The sequence below is a fragment of the Drosophila miranda genome, chromosome XL (genome assembly GCF_003369915.1).
Source record: "Drosophila miranda strain MSH22 chromosome XL, D.miranda_PacBio2.1, whole genome shotgun sequence".
In the NCBI taxonomy this organism is placed as follows: domain Eukaryota; kingdom Metazoa; phylum Arthropoda; class Insecta; order Diptera; family Drosophilidae; genus Drosophila; species Drosophila miranda.
In genome coordinates this window covers 14703486-14731006 of record NC_046673.1, presented here as the reverse complement: position 1 = coordinate 14731006, position 27521 = coordinate 14703486, and the positions used below count along the sequence as shown (strand labels likewise).

The 27521-nt window shown below is 43.9% G+C and overlaps 2 protein-coding genes and 1 long non-coding RNA gene across 5 annotated transcripts; all 3 read right to left on the bottom strand.

The window, feature by feature from the left end:
• Nucleotides 1-26: 26 nt before the first annotated feature.
• LOC117188116 lies at nucleotides 27-1868 on the bottom strand. Its single transcript, XR_004472473.1, has 2 exons — nucleotides 454-1868; nucleotides 27-397 (listed from the first exon to the last, which is right to left on the bottom strand). It is a non-coding gene; the product is annotated as an uncharacterized LOC117188116 (long non-coding RNA).
• A 2051-nt stretch (nucleotides 1869-3919) lies between these two features.
• On the bottom strand, nucleotides 3920-6426 carry LOC108164751 (neurogenic protein mastermind). Its single transcript, XM_017300651.2, has one exon. The coding sequence runs from the start codon at nucleotides 6404-6406 to the stop codon at nucleotides 5609-5611; it is 798 nt and encodes a 265-aa protein (XP_017156140.1). The 5' UTR covers nucleotides 6407-6426; the 3' UTR covers nucleotides 3920-5608.
• Nucleotides 6427-6606: 180 nt separating this feature from the next.
• On the bottom strand, nucleotides 6607-25579 carry LOC108164750 (voltage-gated potassium channel subunit beta-2). Of its 3 annotated transcripts, none has more exons than XM_017300649.2 (10): nucleotides 25335-25579; nucleotides 24569-24666; nucleotides 23729-24217; nucleotides 23263-23555; nucleotides 9311-9381; nucleotides 7808-8126; nucleotides 7610-7737; nucleotides 7170-7507; nucleotides 6878-7096; nucleotides 6607-6733 (listed from the first exon to the last, which is right to left on the bottom strand). In XM_017300649.2, exons 1-10 carry the CDS (start codon nucleotides 25405-25407, stop codon nucleotides 6632-6634), a joined length of 2130 nt encoding a protein of 709 aa, XP_017156138.1. In that variant the 5' UTR covers nucleotides 25408-25579; the 3' UTR covers nucleotides 6607-6631. The 3 variants fall into 3 exon arrangements, with proteins under 3 accessions (XP_017156138.1, XP_017156136.1, XP_017156139.1); XM_017300647.2 differs by having other exon boundaries at nucleotides 7170-7510; nucleotides 25335-25571; XM_017300650.2 differs by lacking the exons at nucleotides 23263-23555; nucleotides 23729-24217; nucleotides 24569-24666; nucleotides 25335-25579 and adding exons at nucleotides 10661-11481; nucleotides 17717-17920 and having other exon boundaries at nucleotides 9335-9381.
• Between the last annotated feature and the right edge of the window lie 1942 nt (nucleotides 25580-27521).

Here is a 27521-nt window from a genome sequence, read left to right as displayed (position 1 = left end):
TTCCCCAATACAGAAAACAGCAAGGATGATTTTCAATAACTTTATTGATCAAAACTTAGCTTAGTACAAATAAATAAACAAGTGGAAAACATTTGTATCTATCTTAAACCTAAGAACAACGATATCTATATAATATCTAGTAGCTCGCGTAGCCTCTCCCTTGGTTTTCATAGTCAAAGTCCTTGTTGTCGATGGCCAGTTCGAAGGATGACGATGGCTTCTTACGTTCGGATCTTGCAGGGGTGCGCATCTGTCCTGCTGGGATACGATTCTGTCTGGCTGGGATTGGACTCGGTCTATCTCGAATACGCCTCGGCAATGCTTGGATAGGACTCCTTTTGGCGGGGAAAGTCAGATACGACTCGGTTTGAGGCAAAGCGAAGGGTACATAAGCCCTCTGTGAATCAAGATATATTTTAAAATATGTCCACATTTGTACACTGATTCACTTACCCGTTTTAAAGCTGTAGCCCATCGTTTGATTCGGCGGCGTATGAATGGGCGTCAGACCTGGCTTAGAGCCGAAGAGCCTGGGATCTAATCCAGAAAGTTCGCAGATTTCGTGTCGTGTATATCTCCTCCCTCTAAGATGGAAGGACCATTGCTGCTCAGATCTATGTCTATAACCTCCTAGTGGTTAACATCGATTGCCCTGACCGGCTTAGTAGGATGGGCTTGAGTGCGCCTGCCTGGAGCCTAAGCCCACCCAACCTTTGTGGTTAATCTCCACCAGACCAACTATGGCAACAATGGGCCCATCTTTTGGGCTTTTCGTCAGCACAGTGCGTTGCCAGCTGCGATGCGATTTGAGTTTTGCCAGGGGAAAGGAGCCATCAAGACGGTTGATTCTAGACTTTTTCCTATTTCATGCATGATTTTGTAATTTTTTGTTATATTTTAAGATAGAAATAAGTTAGATAAGGATTATTCTGATTCCGTTGTCGAATAATAAAATAAATAGATAAATACTATCATGTTTGATTGGGAAAAATATTCTGGATCCGTGATAAGGGCTCCATTAAGTCGGGTGCACTTCTTCGATCACAGCAAACCATCATACTGATCGGGCCACAAATAGCGGAGAAAACAATAATACAAACCTGGCTTGTTGTTGTTAATTGTTCTACCGATTTTTGTTATGGTGCAACAACAATCCTCAACTTGCGACAAAAATACCGATTTTTTCATATTTTCTTTGGCTATATCTCGACTATTTATGGACCGATCGCGGCGTGACATGTCTTCCCGTGCTCGGGCGGCCAGAGAGAGTCTCGGCTAATAGAGCTGGAGGATAACTGAACTGGGGATACACATGCAAAATCGAATCCAAAAAACGGGTCCTTTTAATCACAAAGAACGTTAAAAAATGTCGGTATATGTCCACATTGGTCGATATCGATATGTGCTCAGCGAATGCAAAATGATATGGATATTTTCAGCAAGCCGGCGAATCGGTAGTGCCACCAGTGCTGCCCATCAGCCGATTTTGCGCTCATTTACGATTGAAAAAGAAAAACGCTTGGCTATTTGGTTGAAAGATAAGAGTTTGGTTTGTATTTTTATATAAGTTTTTCAGTATTTTAGCTGTGTTGTTGCTGTTCTCCGCTGTTCTCCTCTTGTTGTTCGTTATTGTTATAACTTATATTATTAGCTTTTCGAATTATTAGTATTAAATGTGGTTTTAAAAGTGAAATATAAACAATTTTCTCTTGTTTATGCTTGTTTGGTTTCCATTTTCTTTTCTCTTTGTTAATCATCTCGCCAAGTTGATATAATGTAATGCTTATTGCATTACATACATACATAATTAGGAGGTTCATCTGTTATTATTTATTAGTTTTTCTCCTTTATTTTGTTTAGTTTTTGGTTTTTGTTTGGCTTTCTATAGTAACCCAGCAAAAAAAAAAATGTGGCATTTGGATAATTGTTTTTTTTTTGTCAGGATTATATGATGTTTTAGCTCCGTATATATTCCTATTACTGGTTTGTTTGTGTTCGGGCTATAATCAAGCGTCGAGTGTCTGTCCCCCCTCGGCTAGGGTTGGGTTCTAAGCAAGCCGCCTGCTGCGACCGCGCGCAGGATCGTGTAAGACTCTAAACTAAAGTAAAGTAAAGCTGATCTGCAGTTTTGTGTGTGTGGGTGTAGGTGTAGGTGTGTGGGTGTAACATTGCAAAATTGTGACCGTGTGTTTATACGCTTTGCGTGGGACTTAATTTGAAATCAAGTGCTGTTTGTGTTTGTGTCTATGGCTCTGCCTCCATATGTCTGTCTCTGTGTGTGTACTAAGAGTTCACTAATATAGGGTGCTGATAAATATAGCTTTTACATATCGAGGGCATTCTTTATCATTTCATACTACAGCACCAGGTCAAAGAGGGTTAATCTTCAGCACAACTTCCAGTCTCCTTGTTAGGCGCACTCCTAGTACATATGTCCTTTTACTTGTCTGTGTGAGTATGTGCGTGTGTGTGTGTGTGTTTTTTTCTTTATATAATTAGTCAAAAATTGATATTCTCTATGCGATGTGTTTAACTTATGAAGTTTTTACCACATGTGGCTTATGCGTGTACAATATAATTATTATTATTATTTTTATTTATTTTAATATTAATATTTATTATTGCCAGTTTCGATAAGAAAATAATTTTAAGATACTTTTTATATTACTCTCTCTATTTTGTTATGCACTTTCTTCGATTGTTGTTTCCCCCATTTTATTTTTTTATCCATCAGCAATCTGCGGTTTTTTCGTTTTAGTTATGAATTTTTTCTTTTTTTTTTTATAAGTCAAGTAAAATTTGTAGACTAGATTTATTCACTGGAGTATAATCTCCCTTCTCTCTCATTTATATTGCTGTCTCGCTCTCGCTTAATACTTTCTGTTACGGTTTTTTTTTATTATAATTATTATTACTATTATTAGTTTTTCTGTTTGCATTTGCTTAGAACATTTCTGTTGTTTTTGTCGTACATCCCGTGTCTGTATATTGTAGGTGTTTTTGGATACAATTAGGCATACGCATACCCGTACATGGGATGCATACTCTTATTAATTTTTACTAGCTACGGGCCCTAGAGTCCTGTAGAATCCTGACTCAAGAATAGCTGCGATAACAACGGCCTCAAATAATTCTCAATAATTCTTCGTAATGTGCCGAAATCTATATGTGTGTGTGTGTGTGTGTGTGGGGGGCGGTGTATGTGTGTATGTATGTGTTGGTGTGTACGTGTATGTACATCAATTCGTTGGTTGAACAATATTCAGCATTGGTTTCGCATTATTGCTTTCTGGTTCCACAATTGATGGATGCTGTGACGCTGCTAGCCGACCGATCCCAGTACGATATTTTGTGGCGACTGTACACACTTAACCGTTCACCCTTTTTGAGGGAGGGGGGGGGGGAGGGGGGTGTTCCACCTTAGAATCTTAGAAAGAGAGGGTTAGTTCATCACAAAAGTTGAGTAAATGCTAGTTGTCGTCTGACTGGATCTGGATTCAGTATTTGGTTGAGCTTGACAACAGTCTTGAAGCCTCGAAACGCACTGTACCAGTACAGCATCGTAATTGTACTGTTACTCTGTTAGCGATTACGAGTCTAGCGGTTAACGGTTAAAGTTAAGCAGTCTAACGAGCGAAACGGCTATCGGTTAAGCAGCAGCGACCACTTTTCTTTCTTTCTGGCCTTTTTGTCGAGGACAGGACGGATTAACTACTTACTAAAAAATGCAATTATTCTCATAAGTATATATAAATACTTCTGCGTGTGTGTATCTGATGGATTCGAACCAATTGTATCTGCGTGTGGGGCGTTTTCTCAAGCAACAGTGCAAGGATCGGATGCAATGGGTGTACGATACAATATATTTCGAAATTTGAGGAACACCGTCCCCCCCACCAACTTTTCACTGTCAAATTCCTTTTTTTTTTTTTTCTTTTCACACTTTTGTTTGGTATTATTCATTATTAAGGCAATCGCATTTGATTAATTAATTGTATAGTAGAGTTTCGAGTATATGTACGAGTATGTCTAATGGCATTCGATTTGAAAAATTGCTATTTAGTTTCCGCTTTTGCTTTTGTTCTCTTTGTTTTCTTAATATTTGCACGAGTGTGTGTGTGTGTGTGTTTGTGGTGTTTGTGTGTGTGTGTATTTGTTCTCTAATGAACTTAGCTTAAGTTATACAATATGTAATTTATTGAATTCTTCATTAATATAATTAATTCATTTAGTTTTACTTTACTTTTACATGAAATCACAGTCCGTATGTGAGAAAGACTTTATGTACTCGATAATGATGATAAAATAGTTACATGGGATCGGGCTCCTACATATACATATGTACATACAATATGTACTTTTCTATATAATAATTTCAGTTTTTCGCTTTTTTTGGGGGGCGGTTTGGGGGCTATGTCTATGTATGGGATATTGGGATATTGGGATGCAATCAATAACAATTTGCTGCTGCCTTCCTGCTCTTCCATTTCCTCACAATACCTAGGCATATGCATGTGTGTGTGTGTGTGTGTGTGTATATATATCTATTTAGTATATACTGCATTTATTTAAAATATATACTTTGTTGCTTCTGTTGCATCTGCTATGAAAGGCATTTTGTATAATAATATTTTGGTTTGTTTCAACAAAAAAAAAAAACATTTTTGTTCTTGCTTGAATGTTGCTGCTGCTGCTCCTTTAACTACATCATAATTATAATTTCATAATATTAATGTTCTCTATATAATAAGATTTGATTTGAATTGTTCATTGTGTTAGTTGTATTTGTTTTTTTGTTATTAGTTGAATTTTTTTATTAGCTGAAATTGTTATCAATCGTGCAATGAGGCATCATCCGGCCAACCATCCAAACATCCAGCCATCCCTTAAAGATTCTTTTAGCTTACTAATTGATTAATCAAAAGGACTCTTCTTTTGTTTTTCTTATGCACTTAGGTTGCTTTTGGGTTTCGCTTGATATGACTGTCACATAGGGTAATTATGGGGTCGATACTCCACTCCACTTCACTCCCTTCCTTCTTCAAAAACCGAAACGAGATTGCGATTGAGATTGAGAGCGGAAATTCTTTGCCTAGCTTCGCTTTGCTTTGCCATACGATAGTTTACGATAGTTAGGATCTAATATTGTCATAAAACTTTGGGGTCGATGCTATGAGCGGGGGGCCGTAGAGCAGTGAAACAAAGAAATATATAGATTGAGAGACAGATAGATGGATTGAGAGATTCAATGATCAAGGTGCGCACATTAGATGAAAGTGCCGGCAGAAACGGGGAGTAGATTGACTGACTGATAGGGGTAGATAGATAGGTAGATAGATAGATAGATTGATGTAATGTTCGTTTCAGCTTTTCGTCGTGCCATCCATTAATCTACAATACGCATTTTGAAGTTTTTAACTTGAGTTCTCTTCATTCGAGGAATAACAATTATAAGTATAACAATAATAATGATAGATCGACGGAAAAAAAATTGTTTTCTTACACGCTGATATTTTTTTTATGTTTTTTTCTCTAGATAAAAATTCATAAGCGCCATTTAATCAGCCGACTTCTGATTTCATCTCCTGCCTCGCTTCGCTTCTCTCATTTAGAAGGCCATGCTGGTGCGTCTTCCACCCAGGCCCCCGCCAAAGGAGCCACCACCTCGCGTCAGTCCGCCGTGCGAGACACTGCGCCCCATGCGGGCCTCACTGCCACGCCTCTCCCTGGCACGCCGCAGCAGATCCGAAGTGCTGGGCCGGCGACTGTCCTGGGATCCGCCGCCACGACGGCAGGCCACAATGTCGGAGGTGGAGGAGCGGCGTATGGTTGAACCATCCGATGAGGGCATCAGCAGGCTGGCTCCTGTTCCACCCCCTCCCACACCTCCACTTGCACCTCCGCCGCTGTATGGAGAGAGGAGGCTGGGCGAGACCTGCAATCGCTGACCCACAACCGACTCTCGTCTGGAGGATGGTCCCGCGCACGGCTCTCCGTCTGGATCAACGCTCTCGATGCGCAAATACGGCAGCCGTCGCTGGCCTCCGTCCGCCGCTAACACCTGGACACCACCCGGAGAGCTGTTCGCATTGCCGGGGCTTGTGCTGCCGGTGCGCAGTCCGCTGTAGAGGGATTTGATGTGAAAGTCCAGGGACTTGAAGTTGAGCAGGGAGCGACGTGGCGGTGTCTCGCTGATGTTCGTATTGGTATTGGTGTTAGTGAGGCTGCTGCCGTAGTTGTTGTTGAGCGTGTCAAATTGTGACTGAGAGGGAAGAGGTGCCGCTCCTGCTGCTGCTCCTGGTCCTGCTCCTCCTCCTGCGACTGTCATCGAGCTGCTGCGGATGGTGATGGCCTGATGCTGCTGCTGCTGTTGTTGTAGTTCTTGCTTGCTTATTGTTGTCGTCATAGTATTGCTACTTAGGCTAGTTTTACTACTAATCACTTTCAAAAATTTATTATCATTATCTAAGGACTCCTTTCGTCACTGAATGAGACAGAAACCCTGCTTCGCAGCATCCTTGGCAGCGTCCACCTCCTCGATGAAGGCCTCATCCTCGACATTCTTCGGCGAATCGGCGCCGCAGGGACCTCCCCCGCTCAGGCTGAGCGGCCCCTGCGGGCAGGCTGATTGTCACCGAAGCGCCAGCGTCGATATCATTGGCGGCCTTACCGGTTTATTCTCCAATATCCGCTCCAATTCCAGCATTACGCTCGATGACAGGCGCGGCAGTAGCTGAAATACAGTTACAATCAATTCACAAGCCACAGGTCCAAATAAATCATTAGAAAGGGCCCAAGAAATATGGGCTCTTAATTTTCCACTATGTATATGGCATCATCAGGTGCAAGTTCTTGGAATTTAATGTATTTCTCTCACCTGCAGGGACTGCAGAGACTGGTGCAGCTGCTCGGCAGAGGTGGCGCCCAGCAGAAGGCACTGGACGGGCTCGTGCTTGAGCGACCAGGCGATCGAAAGCTGCGTGGGACTGCAGCCCAGCTTCTCGGCCAGGGCGGCCAGGTCGCGCAGTCGATCGCAGTGGCGACGCCCCTCCTCGATACGGTCCTTGCCCCAGCTGCCTTGCGGCGAGAGAGCGGCCTGAAATAGTAATAGAAGCATCCAAGAATAGTTGGTAAAAAGTCGATTGACTGATGAGATAGATCGCACTCACATTCCGATTGATCTCGTCTTCGGTCCAAGAGAAACTCTTCGTCTTGAACGAGCCCTTGGGCAGAAAGATCTTGTCCCCGTTCTGGGTGTCGCTCAGGGCCATCGACAAGGGACCCCAGGCCATGAGGCCCACCCCGATCTTGTTGTACATCTCGGGCAGATAGAGCTCGCACTTCTCGCGACAGAACATGTGGTACTCGGACTGTTCCACGATCGGAGTGATGCAGTTGAACTGCCGGCAGTTGGTGTAGGCCTCCATGATCTCCACCTGGCTCCATCGTGCCGTCCCCCAGTACATAGCCCAACCCTGCTGTATCACATAGCTCATGGCACGAACCACTTCTGTGGGAGAATTGAGGGGCAGCAGGCAAGCGACAAAAAAGGGATTACAACGTTTTCCTATGGCATGCTCTCAGAATGGACAGGACCCTAGACACTCACCCTCCATGGGGCACATAGGATCCGCCTTGTGGATGATGACAATGTCGATGTACTGCAGCTGCAGGCGCTGCAGACTGGCCCGCACGCACTCGATGATGTGTTTGCGCGAGAGGCCCCGCTCCTCGGACCTGCGATGGATCGACACGGAATGAAGGATATGAGGGGTGTGAGGGGATATGAAGGGATATGTCCACTCACTTGGTGCTCCAGTAGACCTTCGTGGTGATGACATAGGCGGTACGCTTCCAGCCCGCGCGCTGCAGTATCTTACCGATCTCCGTCTCGGAGTGGGCCTCCGAGATGTCAAACAGATTGATGCCGCTCTCGATGGCCAGCTTGAGGATGGCCTCCGCCTGCTCGTCGCTGACGCCCGGCGAGAAGACGGGCCAGGTGCCCAGGCCCACATTGGAGATCCTCAGGCCGCTCTTGCCCAGATTCTTGTACCGCAGTCCCGGCGTCGGTGTCGAGCCGTGGCGCAGCGGCAAGGCCGGGTTCGAGCCGAGACTTATCGAGCGGCCTACGCTCCACGGAATTCCCAGGTACATAGTCATCGTCGGTTCACGTGCCGCATGGAAATGGTTTCGGTTTCAGAGGGAGCGGTTCGTTAGTGAGGCCTTCGCACCGGGGCTCGAGTGTGTCCGAGGAACAAAAGGAACACACACACAAAAAAAGACGTGCAAAAAGCAACAGCAACAACAACACAAACATTAACACGTACGAAAAAATTAGGTATTATTATGAACAGCGTCTAAGCAGGCAAGCGTCTAACGAATACAATGCCGAAGCACCAGATACCCTACACAGATCGCAGATCAAACGGATCTGGAGACAGAAGTTACTGAAAGGATGGACAGTACATTGATGGAGGACTCGATTCTCGGTGCCGAAACATACGAAATAGGTAGGTTTCACTTGATTCTTTCTTTTCTGAGGATTTTACGCCAAAGGCGATCTCTAAATAATGTCTGGACTCGGTTGAGTGGAGTACCCATATGATTATCCATTGACTAGTTTTAGTTTGTATTTGATTTGCACTTATCCAACGTTCTACAAATGGATGCATTATCTGATGTCTGCACTCAAGGAAATTAATGAAAATGCCACCAAAAAACTAGTATTATCGAGTGGCTAATGGCTCGGCTGTGGCAGGGTAGAGGTCCAAGCACAGCAACAATAACAGCAGCGACATGCAATGAACATGAATAAACAAAAGTGACATTCTTCTGTTGGTTCCTTCCTTCCTTCCTTCCTTATTGCCACCTGCCTTTGGTCTCTGCCGCCGCAGAGTGCGTGCCTCCGGTGCGTGTTGTGCGTCCGTGCGTGCGGTGCGGTGTGGCATGCGGCTTGCGGCAGTGCCATTGGGAATGTGTTGGTGGTGTGGGGGTGTTAAAATGTTTCACTCACGCCCCCGGCCTCGCGATTTGTTTTGGTTTTCGTTTCGTAAAATAAATTACAACTTTAATTACAAGTTCTTTTTTTGCCCCCGCACTTTTCTGATGGCGAGGTAATTTGCCAAAGAAAAAATAATATTACAAAAAAAAGCCTACAGCTATCGATAAATATGACATGCTCAAAAAAGAAAAGAAAGACCATGCGATTATCGTGGGAAAGCATTCAAAGGCAAGACAGTCAAAACAATCCGTAACTCGGAAAGGAATCAACGTAAATGATAAGCCTATTTGATAGTGAGAAATTTGATACCGAAATCAAGATGACCGCCCGTACCACTGAACTCCTCCATACAGTCAAGTGACGCGATTGGAGCCCGGCACCTGCAAGTAGAACAGAACACAATATATCAGAAAGTGGGCTACAAATGGGATGTGAATATATCTAGTAAATACTTTACTTAAAACTGATCTTCTCCCAAACTTATAACGTCAACGGTTCAGTGCTCTAAGAGTTGACATTATTTCAATGTCCCTCAATATTGAGTGAATTCGAAGAAGCTTTGCCAAATGCAGCAGCTTTTATGCACTAAACAGCTTGTACGAGTTTTTAGTGAGATATTTGACATCCAGTGCACCATGGGATAAAATAATATAGTTCTAGCCGCCACATAACAGCCTTGATCAACGCTCAGTGAAGTATCGCACGCGTGAGCCGCGACTGATGCATGGCTAGGTTCGAACCTTGAATTTCACGTGCCGACTTTTTTTCTGAAATAGACGCTTTTGCAAACCATGTCCGTCCACTCTGCATTCTTAGTCCCATCAAATTGGAACATTTCTTTCATAAAACCGAAGTATTAAGCGGCTTTGTTTACGTTCTTCTTATTCTTGTCGATGTTTTGGCTATCGGTATAAGCCAAAGACAATCATATGATCATATGATCCATGAATTTATGCGTAAAAGTCTTAGTGACTAACCGGCTATAACCAGCACTGTTGTCTCATATACATCACTGATCGCTGAGCAAGTTGTGCCGGTGATACAATTTTTAACAGAGCGCACCACTGTTAGGTTGTCAGCTGTTTACCACAGCTGATCGGTAGAGAAAGCCATGTGCTGTTAACACAGAAATTATTTCTTGTAACTTGTATAAAGTTAAACAATTTAAGTAAATTTACAATGCAGTCCCATCAGAGTGCTTTTGAATGTTTTTCTTTCACTTTGGCTCCTCCTATTTTGTGTATTTGTTAATCGTTTAACGAAAATTAGTCCAAAAAATGAGTCCAACAAGAAAATGTGATTTTAATCGATAACTATTTATGTGAAAATACATAATACAAAAATGTTGGCCCATTCAGTTCTTTTCCCGTATTTTCGCCTTCAGAGTCGTGTTCTGCAGGACCCTGAACTACCCAGGCAGGGTGTGCATATATGTATGTATATTTTCTGTATTTCCTAGGATTCTGTTAAGTTGGATAAGTAATTGATTGTGATTGATATTGAAAGCAACTTCCAATTGTGTTTATGGATTTACTTTACGAAAGGAAAAAGCCATTTATTCTTAATTATTGCCATGAATATTTTCAGCCTCGTTTTGTGATCTCCCACCCCGGAAGTGCTTCGAGCCTCCTCTTCCCAGCACCCTTTCCCTTACATTACCTGTAAATTGTGACCGGATTCGAGTCGTCGCTCGTATTGTCCACATTGTTGTTGGGGTTATTGTTATTATTGCTGTCATTGGTCGAGGGCGCAACTGCGCCGTTGCTTATCATCCGCTGCTGCTGCTGCGTCACGGCTGCCTGCGCAGTCGTTCCCGTTACAAAATTCAAATTTCCGCCTGGCAATGCCATCATTATATGGCTGCCATTGAGCATTGGCAGTGGCGTTGGCAGCGATAACTGCTGCTGCTGGTGCTGCTCCACAGCTCCTACCATTTCCAGTGGCATGGGTATCGATGTTGCAGTGCCATCCACAACATCGCCGCCGCGCTCTCTCTCTGGCGCTCTCTCTCCGGCAGTGCTGCTGCCGCCCTGATCGTGTCCCAGCAGCAGCGGCGTTGTGGCATTGCTCGCGTCGAGTATGCTCTCCTGTGTGTGTCCTGCCCCTGCCCCTGCCCCTGCTCCTGCGGCGCTTGTGGCAGCGCCAGCGGCAGCGGCAGCCTGTGATGACTGCGATTGCTGCTGCTGCTGCGGCTGCTGCGGCGGAGCCTGACTGCCGTCGCTGTTCAGGTTGCACAATGCCATGGACATCTTTTTAGCTTTCGGCTGCGGCCGTTTCCGGTTATTTTATTTCTGATTTTTTTTGTTTAGACACTACTGGACGCCATTGCTGCTGATTTTCTTGAGTTTTTTATAATTTTCTACAATTTTTCTCATGGGTGTTTTTTTGTTTGTTTATATCCTACTAAAACTGGACTACAAATCACAATGGAAATGTCTTTTCTAGCATCTTTAAGGCAAAGTCCAGTCGATAAAAGTTTGCTGTTTTGATGGATTTTCATGTTTAAGACTTTTCCTTATTTCAAGCCCGATATACTATACGATATATACAAATACATATATGTAATCCCGTCGAAAGATAGTGCCTGGAGTCTGTTGTCTCTGCTTTCAATAGCATACCAAAAAAGAAACCCACGATATCTTGATTGAAAAGTTTTCTTAAAAGTTCAAGTGGGGGATACCCGAGGCCCCCACAGAACAAAGCAAAGCAAAGCAAAGCAAAACAAATGAAACGAAACATAGAGCAAAGAGCAGACCAAAAAGAGAGAGAGAGAGAGAGAGAGGGCCGAAAGTCTACAAGAGAGCGAAGAAAGCTTTTCACCACACTCGCCCGTGCGGCAGAGAGCAGCAACCGCCTGCAACTTTGTCGCATTCCATTTCGATTTGCACTTAATGGTGGGTGTACGCGGGGCCACCCACCACCCCCCGTAAGACTTGTGTAAACATGGTCTAATCATTGTCGTACCCGCTAAACATACATATGGCACACAGCATACACCTGTAGTACACAGATCAAGAGCAGAGCAGAGGCCCATACAGACGAGTGGGTCGAAAATAGACTCTTCAATTTAGCCGCCTCTAATCCGATCCGACTCGTGTGTGGGCATGAAAGCATAAGCACAGTCTCGTATTGGCAGGCGGACAGCATTTGATTTCCAATTATCGGGCGGACTGTTTAATTATAGCCCCCAGCCTTGACAATGATTCCCAGCCGAGGCCTCGCTGCTCGACTGGCTGGCTGTCAGCTCCACATTGGACTTGGATTTGGTTAAGAGCTTCACCGAGCCTTCACCAAATTGACAAGTGAATGGGTCTATCTGTCTGAATTTCTATTGCTATCGACTAAATCGAATTTGAGCATGTGTAGCTTTCCCGCACGACCTCTTGACATTTATGCAACGGCCAACGCACAGGTAATCCGTTTAGAGAGAGCGGGGAGTCGTGGTCTCAGCCCTAATTGGGCTTGTACTTCACTTTAGCATAGCCTACTTCTGGGATCAATGACCAGTTTTCACGGCATGCGGTAGCCCCCGCTCTTGTCTCAGAAAGTTGACGAACAAGTGGCAAAAGTTTTCCAGCTAAATAAATAGCTTATCTGGAGGATGGTTGCGGGACGTACTCATACGTGCCGTGCCGTGCCCCAAGAGACAATGGCAGCTAATCTACAAATGAAACTTTCAGACACACGCACATGCACAAGCACACGCACACAAAAGAACACTCGTCCCGAAAGCTCTCTTGTTATCCTTGATTATTATCGCACAAGTGTGGATGTTAAGGTGTTTCGACATATAAACGTATAAATGAGATTATCAGGCACAGGAGCTGATGGCCCACCCGATAGATCAACGTTAAGTGCTCCCCCATTATCCATTATCCAGTGTCCCCTCCCCCCTTATGGAAAGAGCAAGGATGGATCATCAGTTGGCAGAAGAACCAGTTAAGCGTTGATTAAACGAGGCACACAGCCGAGTCGGTACTGAGCAGTACTTAAACTTGGATTACCTCAGATTATCAGAATCGAAACAGTTTTCCAAGCTGAAATCATCTTTCTATTATATAAAAACTATGGTGAAAACTACTTTTTATGGATGCCACACAAGCAGCTTCTCCACCGATTAGCCAGTACTTGAGCTCTGGTCGTCACTTAATCGTCTTATTCCTGGCGCATTCCAAGTGCATGCCACACATGGGGCATGGGGAATGGGGCACGGTATGGGGTATGAAGCAGAGAAGGAAACCACAGCAATGCAATGCAATTGGAATGCAGCACGCGGCAGATGACAGAAGTACACATCGTCGGACAGTTCCTTCTCTGTGTTGCAAGTCTCTCTCTGTCTCATCGCCTTATTGCTGTTGCAACAATACGGTCGGTGTCGTTTGTTTGTTTATTTGTTTGTTCGAATGTCTCGCTGATATTCTGGTGTCTGCACTCAAATCGCATCATTCACGATTATCTTTTAGCTGCTGGCAGTTGTTGTTCGTCGGTAGTCGGTAGTCGGTCGTCGATGGCTCTGACCTTGACACGAGAAAGCATGCACAAACAGCACATGCCGGAAAGGGGTTGAGGATGGGGGTGGTTGGTCAAGGGACAGAGTGAATGGGAAGGCCGAAAGCCTAAGCTGTTTACAAGCTTATTAAAGCAGCAGCAACAAAAACAGTTACAGCGTCAGCTTCTGGTTCTGGTTCTGGTTCTTAATTATGTGCCCAGGGCACAGGCACAAAGAAGACCAGGCAGCAGCAGAAGGAATAGGACTAGGATCGAGGATTTGGATACCCTTAATGGATCGAAGGGTTCCCCCAAGTAGAATATGAAGCCATAACTTCTATGGCTGCTATAGGATTGCCGATTTCGATCCTTTATTCTGTCGTTTTCCTGAGAGACCACAAAAGGATACTGAACATAGCCCCCCCCTCATATTGCATCACTTTTCCCCTCATTTCCTCTCAGAGCAACACCAAACCCTCAAGACGGATCCCCAGGCTGATGACCGAGGGGCCCTGCCGCATGAAGCGCAACTTTGATACCCTTTGGGTGAGAGAAACGGTATTGGAGAAGGGCAAAAAAGCAAAAAGAGAAGAAGAATGAAAATCCAATTTGATGCAGTTTGCTGCTGGCTTTCTCTGGCACTGGGCTCGGTCTCTGGGACTGACTGCATCATCCTCGGGCTCATCATCATCCCACATGCAACCTTGACTTGCAACTGCAACATGCATGTGCATGTTGCCATTTGTCTGTGTCTGTGTCTGTGTCTGTGTGTGTGTGTGTGTGTTTGTGTTCATGTGGTGGCTTAAAAGGGTTTTGAGGCATAGGCCAAAAGCGAGAGCCCAGCAACAAAGCAAACCAATTGGAATTCCGTTTTGGCCGACTCTGCCACTTGCGCAGCACGTAGCCAAAAGTGCAAATAATAAAATAAATATGTATAAAATACTAACACACACACACACACATACACTTGTGTACATATGGTATGCATATATGTATATGCATGTGTGTGCGTGTGTAAGAGTGGATGTATTTTTTTTTGTTGTTTTTTGTTTTTTTTTTAACAACCGCAGCATGGCGTGACACCAACACCGGTCGATATGCCGCATTTCTCTCTCACTCTCTGGCTCTCTGCTGCCTGCCTCCTCTCCTTTTGATGGGGGCTTTCCTTTTGTGGCCAGGCCTGGCCAGAGGAGAGAGCAGAGGACAGAGAAGGGAAGGGAGGGAAGGGGAGGAGAGAATAGAGGTAAGGAGAGAACGGGAGAGCAACTGCTGGTGCTGCTGCTGCCCTGACCCACTGACTCGATTCCCAGAGTGACCGGCCTACGGCCTACGTCGGCCTGGCCTATGAATATGCGGGCATACGAATACGAAAACGAATACGAATACACGAACGAATATGAATATGGGAGCACGGATGTGCATCCGAGTGTGAATAAAACATTCGATAATCGATGAGAATGAGGCAAGGGGCAAGAGGGATAAAGAATGAGGGAAGACGGATAAAAAATGAGGCACGAGGGAACAGCCATAAATAATGGGGAAAACCAGATGAAAATCTTCAGGCATAGCGGATGAAGAATGAGGCAAAAGGGATACAAAATGGAGGATAAGTGACGGAGAATGATGGCGTGGAGGATAAAGAATGAAGGATGATGCAAAACGGATAATAGATAGCGGATGAATAAGGATCAATGGATAAAATATGAACAACAAAAGAACAAGGAATAAGAAAGAGTTGAGGAATAGGGGAAAAGAGGTAAATAATGAGCAAAGGCGGATAAAGTGTGAGCGGAAAAGGAATAAATAATAGACGAGAAGGGATAAAATGAAGGCGGAGTGACAAAAGGGATAAAGAATGGGGACAAAAGATGAGCGGAAGAGATTTAGTCTTTGGGGATAAAGAATGTTGAAAAACGGATGAAGAATGAGGGCAGAACGGATAACGGATGAGAGTAACGGAGACCCCTCTCTCACATTTTTCCTTACCATTTTACAGCTGAATAAAACCCAAAAGCAGACCCAGGATATTGACTAAAGTATGAAAGGATGAAATGATGAAGGCAAAACAGGATGCCGGAAACAGGAAACGGGATGTGTGCGCCACTCGTTGCATGTTTGCAGATAGGTTTCCGAGGCTGTCTGTGTGCGAAAGGTCCTCCAAAACTGATTTGCAACAACAATTCTCAAGTAGAACGATGATTGGTCTTAAAGCAGCAACCTCTCTTTTAGAGCCCTTTCCAAACTCTTCTATTCCCAGAATTAGGGTTCAAAGCGAACAAAAACCGCTGCTAATTGCGTTATTACGATCCTTATGCAACTACCACAACGATTGCCCTGCCACCACAGCCTATCGGCAGCCAGATCAAGTGACACGTGGCATGTCATATTGAAATTACATTTCTCACACGAACTCCACCCGGCCCTTTCCTGCCTACATAATAGCCAAATCTTTTGGTTGCATTATATTCCCATCAGCGGCGGCGACGACGGAAGTGAATCAACAAGGTTAGTGCAGACATATTGTACCAGGGGCAAGGCAATGCGAGTGTGCACTTGTGTGTGTGTGTGTAGGGGTTTATCGATATCAGGGCACAACAATTCAAGCACAGAACAACACCACAATAAAACTTACAGCCAAACAACAGCGAATGAAAATAGCGAGTCCATAAATACCCTGGATAAAAGGTAGTCTCTGATCTGAACTACCATTTCCAGGGCCGGAACTAATGGGTATTTCTACCACAAAATGTACAGTAAGAGGGGATCCAGAAGATCAGATACTTGCAATAGCTTGATGGCTACTATTATTATAGAGCAAACATGAAGCAAACCATTTGCCCGCCTCTCAATTCGAGCATACCCTCTGTCTCTCTCTGTCTGCCTCTCAGTGCACAGAGGGTATGCAGCGCAAAAGCAAGTGGCGTGACTGGGTAATTACTTACTAAACACAATTTCTCTTGTGTGGCTGTTGTTTCTGTTTCTGGTTCTGTTTCTGTTTCGGCTTCTGGCTCGGTTTCTGTCTGGCTCTAATGCAATTCACACGACATTAAAGTTCAGCACGCGGAGTTATTGAACCATTTTCTTTCCTTCCTTTTTTTTTTGTGTTCTGTTCTGTTCTGTTCTGTTCTGGGTTTTTTGTGTGTTTGTTTTGGCCCAAAGGAATACAACCACACCAGAAATTGGAACGCAAATCCGCAGGGGAACACTGCTGGCTGCCACTGTGGCACAGATGTTGTTTTTGTATCCCCAGCAGTGCTCTTTGCTCTCTCCCATTGAGATAAAGACTAACCCATATTTAGTTTCATTGCTGGAGATGGGTATATGTATAATACTTATATGCAAACACAGTGGGAGACTCCTCCAAACAAATTTCGAGTGTTCTGTATTATTCTTTGGGGGGATTTGTGGGGCGACTGCTCTTTAGCCACAAAGTGCATTGGCTTCTGCCAAAAGGCAGACATTTCCAGCAGATTTTTAATCAAAATTCAATGACGATTCCTCATAGAGGATGCTCATAGAGCGCTACAACCTATTACGATCCTCCATACAATAAAGTTTTCTATACGAATTTTCCGTCTAACAAATTCCCCTTGAAATTCGCTATTTGGAATCTAGATTGATTGCTTAAGTTTAATAAAATATTCAAAAATATTTGGTGTTCCCGTATCACAAATTACTGCAGGTCGATATCTAAAAATATATACATCTAATATATATCTTCAAGTTTAAAATTCAAAAAACTTTCGATTTGGACACATCATTCAGATGGTTTCCTAATATTTCACATATATTATTCGATTTGTGTCTACGAAAGTCGCTAAAAATAAATAAACAAGAGGTTTGTTTGCAATTTCGTAGTTACATATATAGATATATATTCAAGATCAAGATCAAGTCCGGGCATCAGACCAGACCCACTGTGAAACCGTGTTTACGATTGTGCAGCCAGAGCAACCATAGGCCTTGGCACATCCTTGGCCACTCAGCAGCAATCGGTTATAATCATAGATATATTTTTTTCGTATTTTACACATTTTGAAAGCAAAGATCCCACAGATTGAAATCTTTTTTGGCACTAAACAGACAACAAGAATACAAAAAAAGTCAAAAGAGATTTTGCGAATTTCGATTCGAAAAGTATATGTATTTTATGTATATATTGTATGTTGATCGGTTGGCACTTTTGTTGGCTACTATATGTAGAGCCCCTGGCGTTTCGTCTTTTACAATTATTTATAAATTATTATTAAATAATTTCGTTCAATAGACGCCGCCTCGGAGCGCGCGCGACGCGTCGGTCTGGCACGCGAAACACGTAACACCGCAATGAAGACGGAAAGGAAAGGAAAGCGCCACACACGAATATTTTTCGGGCCCCGCAGCCGAAATCCGAAAACCGAAATCGGCAAGCTGGCTAAACGGCTAAAACGAAAATTGCGAATGCGACGACAACGACAACGACGACCACGACGATGGCCAAAAGGCGAAAGCAGTGGCAGTACCACAGGCAGAACCTTCGGTAGACGGCGGGCAGCAGGCAGAAGCATTTGGGGCTACCGTAACGGTAACGAATGGCACACACACACAGAAAGAGAGCAAAGAAAGGGAGACAAGTGCACGTGTTATTTCGCCAAATGGAAGGAAACAGAAGAGAAACAACAAAACGAAAATAAAACATGACAAGGCGGGGAGAAAACTTTCAGAAGCTCGAGGCGGCGGCATATACCCTTTGATAGCCAGCAAGGTAGGGTCCATCCGAGGAGTACAAAGGGTGTGCCTCGACAAAAACGTTTCACGTTGATATCAATATATACAATATAACTGATTATTATTGAAAACTTTCAACGTGTACCTATTAATATGTACATGTACATATTACTCTGAGACATCCATGGCTTCATGCTGAAGACGTTCAATATTCTGAAAACTATCGTATTAATTCCCATATGGCTTGCATTGCCTCTCTTAAATCTTCTTAAAATATCATATACCATCTATAGATTCTTCAGTTCTGTTCTTGTCTAGGGTATTTCCTGCTTCGTCATTGAACCTTTCAAAGTTTCAGAGCGAGAATGCCCAAGCGAGAGAGAAAGAGAGAGAGTGCGTTCAAGAGAGCAGCATGTTTTGGGCGCGCGCAATTTTGAGAACGGAGCGGAGAATGCGGAGCTTTTTTTTCGGCTGGCTATCTGTTTTTGTGGTGAATTTCGGAGGGGAGCTGCAGCCGACGCACGTGTCCCAATTTAAAAAGCCCACCATCAATATGCCGCCTACCCTCCCTCGCTCAATTGCTTCCACTTTTCCGTCTCCGCCTTCGCCTTCGCCTCCGTCTCCGTCTCCTACTCTTCTCTATCTTTCCTCTGCTCTTCTCTTGCCATTTCCCACTACACTGTCGTCCCTATTCTGTCTACTCCCTGCACTCTCTTCAATGACGGGCAGCAAATTGGCTAGCTGTTGGCCCGCCCGGCATGCTGCTGCTGCTGCTCTACTCTCCATGTGCTCGAGTCTTATGTGTGTGTGGGTGTACGTTCAAGTGTGCTGCAATGACAATTCATGTGTGCGGGCTTCCGTGTGTGTGTGTGTGTGTGTGTGTGTGTAGATAGATGGGAATGCGTGTTTTTTATGAGATTGTCTCTTCGGCTTTGGGTCCCAAGTCCCACCGTCAGTCAGTCAGCCAGTCACTTCAGTATTCCCAACACTACGATGTCCTTACACATACGCATATAAATGTTGTAGCATTAATAGGTTTATCTTTTCAGGGTTTGATCTTTAAAGTCGGAACCAACATTTAGCTTTAAATTCTCTCTCTCTTTAAAGACGGGCTTGCGGTTTTCGCCCCAATAAGTAGGCAATGCTTTTTGTTCTTAGAAATGCTTAATCCATGGATAAACCATGGGAATCCATTTTTAGTCCAGAATCTAAATGGATTGCATGCAATATTTAGTAATAGATTTCCATGGAAAGTTACACCGAGATAAAAAAACCTCAAAGTCAGTAAAAAAAACATTTCCCATTAATTCTGTACCGAGGTTTTTGTCCAAAAATGATCGAAACTCAACTATTTTAACCAATTAACATTATAATTTGATTCACATTGATTTAAAAACCATTTTTTAATACCATATTTCCTTCAGATACTCCAGAGTCTTCAACTCCTAAAAAAAAACCCCAATCTCGACTAACAGTAGGTATATTTTTAGTTTACCATTAAACATTAATTTCTCATTAACCCAAGATGTGTATATGCTGTGAGAAATAGGGTTCCTCGCTTTTTCATACTTTGAATTTTAAATCAAAAATCCGCGATATTCACAAAAATTGCTGAATCGAAAAGAGAATTGTGCGTCGTTGCACAGGACTTTTGATTCGTGTCGATAGAGACGATATATAACAATACCAGGTATGTATTTATGCAGTATTTTTATGGTATTAAGGAGATCATTTCTAGCATTCTTTTTATATTTTTCTGGGGCTGTATCTATTTTTAAAGGATTCTTCTGTACATTTATCGTTTGAAAATCATATAAAACTATAAATCAATATAAAATACTTAAGATTTGAACATTTTGCTGATTTATGAAGGAATTGGAGAAACGGAGAAATGGAGAAAGTTTTCGTTTCCGTTTTGGCAGCTACTATTGCATTGTATCCACGCATCTAGACCACGTCACTGCCTTGGCCTGTGCATTGCCCTGGCAACTGGGAACAAAAGTGCCACCAGCCACACTGCAGCACCTGTCTGGCCGACAGTCATGACCGTCACATAAATAATGAATGAAATGTGAACAAGTCATTTGCAAAAGGCCATTAAACACACTCTCTTGCCTTCTCTTTAGAGTACTCGTACTCCCGTAGAAATACTCGTAGTGCTGTGTGCATAAACGAGTGTGTACATTACATTAAAGAACACTTAGCGGAGGCAAATTTTGCCAAAATACAACTACAAGTACGGGTACGGGTACGAGTACTCCCCAGGCAATTATAAGTCACTTACTCTGTCTGACTGACTAATTGATGAGCGCTGAGCTGCTTGAGCCTGGAGTGTTGACTGTTGACTGTTGCTATTCACGAGTTTTTTCGCGAATTATTACGCTATATGAATATAGGCCAAAAAGATATGGAGACGGAGGGAGGTAGAGGGAGAGGGAGAGACACAACTCCGATCCGATGCCAACGAGAGCGATACCGGAACTGCAGGCCAGAATCAAACAAAGCAAAACTATTGCAACTGCAACATCTAGACATGTACCCGCGGCAGGCAGAAAGGCCGAAAGGCAGGGGGAACGTTTAAAAGCTTGGCCCCAATGAAAAATTAACTATTTTAATTTGAGGCCAGACTGATTATATCCAAATGCTGTCTGCTATCTTCTGTCTGCTGCCTGCTGGCTGCTATTCAAATCAAATGGTCGGATTTCTCAAAGCCAGCCCCTCCCACGGCCATCGAGAGAAGCTCTCCGGCTCTCCTTTCCGTTGTGCCGTTTCCTTTCGGTGTCAATCGATGAATTCCCTAACCGGTGCACATCCAGTATCCTTAATTATTCAAAAGAAATTAGAGCACTGGGCTACTAGCTGCTGATGCTGATGCTGCCTCCACCCTTGACAGAGTTCTCGGATTTATTTGTCAATTAAGTAAATGCCAAGGAGGCTTTTATTCGAATTTTTCTTATATTTTCAGTCTCATTTTTCGCTTCTTGTTACAAAGTTGCAAAAAGGAAGAACTTTACGCTTAATACGGCATGGGCCAGAGATTATGACTCTATTAACAAGCCCTATATAAGGTATTCCCCAAAAGGAATTATTCGAGCAAATATTTACTTTAATTATTTTTACAATAATAACTAATAATAATAAACTTCTGCGATTTGAGAAATATAATCATATCTTAAGAAATGTTAAAAAATTCGTTATACAAATAAAAATTTAAATAATAATACACAAATATATGTACATAATAAATAATAAATACAAAATTATAATATAACGTAAGAAAACGTAAAGAAATGTTCAATATCAAATGCAGTAATAAATAATTATAAAAAGGAGCGTCTAAGTAAAACAAAATTGAATTAGTAACATTTTAGTAGCATTGAAAAGTTTTCCATTCAAAAAAGCTCCCCAACAGTAGTTGAATTGAAGGAAACCTAAAGTCTCAGCTTCATCAAACTGTTTTCCTTGCAAAAACAAATCTTTGGCAGTAAAATACTGCGCATACTTGATATCATAGAAACATCAACTATTTCTAAATGGATTTTAGCAATAAAATGAACTTTCTTTGAAGAATTACAGACACATTACTTACATTTACATTCCACATTGCGTATGCTTGATTTTATAGATACATATATGAATAAACTACAAGCAGTTTACCCCAGACTGACACAGATAATGACACACACACACTTTATACATATATAAAGTACATGCTTTGCTTAATTAGAAACCCTTTTGCGTAAAACACTGCGTATACGTGACGTTTAGCATAGAATTGCACTCCTTTCGTGTGTGTGTGTGTGTGGTGCGTGGTTTGTGTCTCTGCTATGCATTTTTGCATTTGGTGTGGCCATGCAACGAAAAGTGCAACAAGAAAAACTGCCACACTGAAAGCTTGGTCTCTCTCATGCTTTCAGTCGTCGCATGGTGCATTGCCCAGCTTTCTGAGAGTGAGAGAGAGAGTAAGAAATTGAGAGAGCAGCGCAGCGAAAAGTGTGGGCGAGTGGAAAAATGTACGCCTGCTGACCTTAGGCGGAAGGTTGGCCGAATGCTAACGACAGCATTTTGAATTATTCGAGTCAAAGGCAAATGGGTTGCGGGGGTGCTCTGGTGCGGGTCAAATGGGTAGAATAGTGCAAATAGTGCGGCCGTAAAGACTTTGCACTGTGCAAACTATTTTCTGTTGTGTTTGAAGAAAAGCCTTATGTCGTTCTAAATGCAACGGATAGTAGATCACGTTGAAGGGCCATCAAAAGTATAATCAAATAACTATCATACGAGTGTTCATACTTATGTACCTTGCTGAACGTTCTCTTTGGTAAAAACACTCTATTGACCCACTGTGTGTGTGCGCACTAGATATTTGCCTTTATTTAAAATGTGCACACACAGTATGTACATACATCAAGTATGCAAATCATTCGCCAACAGCCCAAAAAAGCTAGAAGTATACGATGTATTCAAATACGAGTATTTGCACATGTTCCTGAGGGCTAAAGAAGCAGAATAATGTATACATATTGTATAACACAGAAATATCTAAAAAAAAAAATATGAATACCCAGTTGAAGAAACCATCGTAAGCGATATGGCCTCGTAAAGGTATAGCAAACCATCCGAAAGCGTTAAGAAAATTAATCATAAATTTGTGAGCCTTTAATCAATTATTTGAGAAGCATATTTTAACACCTCTTTGATCCGTTTACGATAATTAATGGATAATTAGTCATCGCTCGCGGATCTGTCTCGTTTCCACTTCTCTTTCTGCTCGTTACTCGTTACTCGTCACAGCAATGGATACTGCATGACATTCTAACGCAACGTTTCAATATATAATACGATTTATCATATAAATTACTTCAATGGCTACCCAGATATCTTTAAAAATAATATCATGAATGCAATGGGGCGTTCCGAAAAATGTCATTTGAGGGGATATAATTGTGTCTGAGCAGATCACGTGATGGCCTGCCAAACGATTGAATAACGAGTACATTGAGAAGTACTTAAGTATAATCGTCTATGACAGATTGATATGTGTTTAGGCATATACGATGATTACTCACATGATGCGATGGTAGGCATCCAGCTGGTTCTGTGCGCACGTCACGGACTGCTCGGACTCGGTGGAATCATCGCGCAGCGTGGCAACGCCGAGCGGCAAGATGGGAATGATGGCAGCTGTGGCAGCTGCAGCTGTTGCCGGCGGCCCCGCCAATGTCGTCGTTTGACCCGTTACCGCTGCGGCTACCGTTGACGTTGACGCAGACGCTCTTCTGCCTGCTGCTCCTGCGCCCCCGCTGACGCCTGCTGCAAAGTTCTGCTGTATGGACGATGATGATGCTGTGCTGTCAAGCTCCTAATGAAGGAAACCAAAGGATCAGCAATGCAGTAGAACAATGAGTAAGAATGGTGCAAAATGGTGAGAGAGCACAAGAAGTACATAACATAGTATGAAAGAGGGATGGAGAGAGAGAGAGAGAGAGAGTGAGAGGCGGTTGTGGGGGGATGGGAGTAAATCTATGCAAAAACCTTGATCTCTGCCGATTCCGGAGTGGAGTAACGCTTGCGCTCGTAATGGATCTCTCGCTCGATGGATCGGCTACGGAATGCCGGCGGTATACAGCGATCCGGTGGCGGAGTCTGTAGCTTTGGCGTCACGGGGGTGTTGCTGCTCCCACTCCCACTGGCGGTGGCTTGCTGCTGCTGTTGCTGCTGCTGCTGCTGCTGCTGCGTCGACTGTTGCTGATTCAGTTGCAATTTCTGGCGCTGCTGCTGCTGGGATGTGGAGGCTGTTGGTGGACTCTTTTCGCTGGGCGGATGGTGGTGCGACGAGGACGATGACGACTGCTCTTTGAGCTCCTTCTGCTGCTGCTCCTTCTGCTGCTGGTGGTGTTGGTGCTGCTGCTGGTGTTGGTGCTGCTGCTGCTGCTGCTGGCGCTGCTGGTTCTGCTCCTCGCGCTTCTGCTGACGCCGTATCTCAAAGTCCAGCAAGCGTGCCTCCCGTTGGTCCTTGTCGCGCTGTTTGCATGCAATTGTTGCAAAGTGCATTCTTACTATAAATTGTTGTTTGTGTATTAAGCCGCCATGTTATCGGGTTATCGGGTTATCGATTATTGTATATCAGGTGGTTATCATTAATCGTTAATCGTTAATCAGCTATCGGTTATCGGTTATGCTTTTTGCTTGTTTTCTTGTTTTGTTTTCTGCTTTCGCTTTTGTTAATTGGTTTTTCTTTTCGCTTCGCTAATTACGCGTTTGTTAGACAGAGACGCACCATCGACAACGACACACACACTAGCACACGCACACACTGAGACAGACTGAGCGACTCAGAGCGAGAGAGCACACACACCACTCCACTCCACTCACCTTGTAGTTGATGGCGTCCTGCTCTTCCTTTTTGGCCTCGCGCTCGTTGCGCTGTCGATCGCGCTGCTTCTCCTCGTCGCTTTGTGCAGTTTTGCTGTCTGTCGGATATATATAGAAAGATAGAGAGAGAGAGAGAGGGAGAGAGCGCAAGAGAGATAAAGAGAGAGAGAGAGAGAGAGAGTGGGAGAGACAGAGAGAGAGAGAGAGAGAGAGTCGAATGTTGAAGCTGATTTCAATATTTGGCTTTACAGTTTTTGTTATTGTTTTTTGTTACGGTATTTGTTACTGTTATTTTATGTTTTTAGCGTAGCGTTTTTCGAGGGCATGCAGAGAAAATTACTCCAAAAAAAGTTACTAAAAATGGGGGGAAACGAGCAGCATGCTGGCTATTCACTATTCACTATTTACATTTACATATGCATTTACATTCGCGTTTACACACACAAAAGTATCACAGCATCTGAATTTTCGTGGATATAATATGTACATATGGTGGATATCAAGGCCAAACACCACAACATCGAGAGCATGCCCATGTCCGTGCTGCACTGACACTGGTACACTGGTGTACCACACTGGCCCTGCCCCTGCCACTGCCACTGCCACTGCCCCCACGCACGCACGCAAGCAACAAACACAACAAGCAGCAAATACCACACAAGCAGCCACGCCACACCACGCCACGCCACGCAACGCACATCAATCGCCTGGCACGAAGTTGGTGTGTTCTGTGGCATATTCCACATCACATCGCATCTCTACTTACACTCCGTCTCCTGGTTCTGGCCACGTCCGCGTACGGCCATCAGGTAGCGGCTCAGCTTGCGCGGCGGCGACATGGTTCTCCGTGTTCCGTTCTCAGTTCTCCCCAGGCCAGGCAGGCCAGACGACGCTGGCAAAGACCCAAACGACACTGACCCGAACAAAAACGGCGCACGGCCGGGTCGGGCCGGGCCGGGACGGGGACTATCCCAATTAGTCGTCGCTGCGTCGCCTTGCCTCTCGTCGCGTCGCGTCTTGTCTTTCTTGTGTTTTTTTTTTTTCTTCTTGGTTTTTTTTTCTTTTTGGTTTTTTTTTTCAGCGACTTGCGTCTGGCGATTATTAAGCTTTGGGAGAACCAAACCGTTTACCCGTTAGCATACCGTTTAACCGCTTCAACCGCTTCAAACGCGTGTAAGTATATACATTCTCTCACACACACACACACACACACGCACAAACATATGGACAACATACGGCATACGGCATACGGCATACGGCATACGACATTTGAGTGCATGCACAGTGGGTTGCAAGAGTGTGCGCACACACAATGAGCAAGGTTAGCATGCAGCAGCAGCTGGATGGAGGGTGGAGGTGGAGGAGGAGAGGGAGGAGGAGGCTGGAGGGGTAAACTTGTTGAGCTCAGTGTAGCGCCACCACCCACCACTCACTCACTCGCACACACACAAAGGCATTAACACCCACAGGCACACATACACAGGCACACAGGCTCGTGTTAGCCTTGACTAGAACCCGCTTGAACCGTTTTACCCGCTTAACGGTTCACCCGTTGTCAGATTTATCTGCGGTTAAACACGGCACATCGTCGCACCGTACCCGTACAGTGGGTTTCAGCAGTGCACGCACACAAAACAACATTCGTTTCTTGTTTTTTTTTTTCTTTAAATTTTTTTTTCTTCGGCGTGTACGTGGTAGGGGGTGGTTGGAGGGGGGGGAAGGGGCGGCGGGACTTATCATTCAACTAAAATTTTCTACAAGATAAAAACAAAAACAAACTATAACAAAAACAGAAACAGAAACAGAAAGGGAAACCAGGTAGGAAAATATGTTAGAAAAACTCAAGGAAAACATTAGCGGAAAGCAGAGCGAGAGCGAGAAAGAGACAGAGAGATGGTGGAACGTGAAACGAAAACCAAATCTACGAGTACGTAACGGAACAGTCAACGGTATAACGGAATTTGCTTTCAACTAGGGGTTTCACACTAAGGGGCATATGTATGTACGGTGGCCGGGGCCGGGGCCGGGGCCGGGGCCGGGGCAGGGCGGGACGGGGCGGGGCAGGACAGGGCAGGGGTTGCCAACACAACTACAAGACCAGAGATAAAGGCACAGATAGACAGAGAGACACAGAAAGTGATGGCGGTACGGGCAGGTAGGAACTAGGAGGGATGGCAGAGACAGACAGAGAGAGAGAGAGAGAGAGAGAGAGAAAGACTTACTTCCTTACCTCAAAGTGTGTCTGATGTTGTTGTTGTTGTAACTGTTGTACTTTGTTACTGTTACTGTTGTTGTTGTTTATTTGTGGGTTTACGGATATTCGTGTTTTTAGCTTAACGGTTTTTTCTCATTTCTTTCCTGTTATTTTCCTTGCCTTTCATTTCATTTCGTTTCGTTTCAATTCGTTTTCTTTTGTTTTATTTGATATATTCTCTATGGAGAGAGCACTTTCAAAAACCGTGCGCGTAACGCGAAAACCGCAGACCCGAAAGCCGAATCGAAATCGAATTCGTATCCGTTATAATACCGTTAGGTGAGTGCGTTGAGTGTCTTGTGTGTGTGTTTCATTCGAGAGAGACAGAGAGAGAGAGAGAGAGAGAGAGAGAGAGAGCGAAACAGAGAGAGATGGATAACAGATTTCAGAGAGAGAGAGAAATAGAGAGCGCGAGAGCGAAAGCGAGAAAGGGATCGATCGCCCTGGTTTACGAAGAATCTCTCTCGTTCTCTGCTGTTTTTGTCTTTTGTATTTGGTTTTTTTAGCTTTGATTATATTTTGATTCCTTATTCGTTTACAATTGCAACTGTTATACTGTATATATTTTTGTTTTTGTTGATGTTGAGATGTTGATGTTGTTATAGTTGTGGTGTTGAAAGACGGTACAATCAAAGAAGAGCAAAAGAAAGAAAGACAAAACACAAATCTTCAATTATTAGCACTTGAATTGGAACTAAA

Bases quoted from the DNA above. Each gene is read 5' to 3' on its own strand.
- LOC108164751 (XM_017300651.2), bottom strand. From the start codon at position 6,406: ATGACGACAACAATAAGCAAGCAAGAACTACAACAACAGCAGCAGCAG.
- LOC108164750 (XM_017300647.2), bottom strand. From the start codon at position 25,407: ATGTCGCCGCCGCGCAAGCTGAGCCGCTACCTGATGGCCGTACGCGGA. The intron at 23,556-23,728 runs GTTTTTGCATAG...TTCCTTCATTAG, and splicing joins CGGAATCGGCAGAGATCAAG to GAGCTTGACAGCACAGCATC. The intron at 7,511-7,609 runs GTGAGTGTCTAG...ATTCTCCCACAG, and splicing joins TCCTATGTGCCCCATGGAGG to AAGTGGTTCGTGCCATGAGC.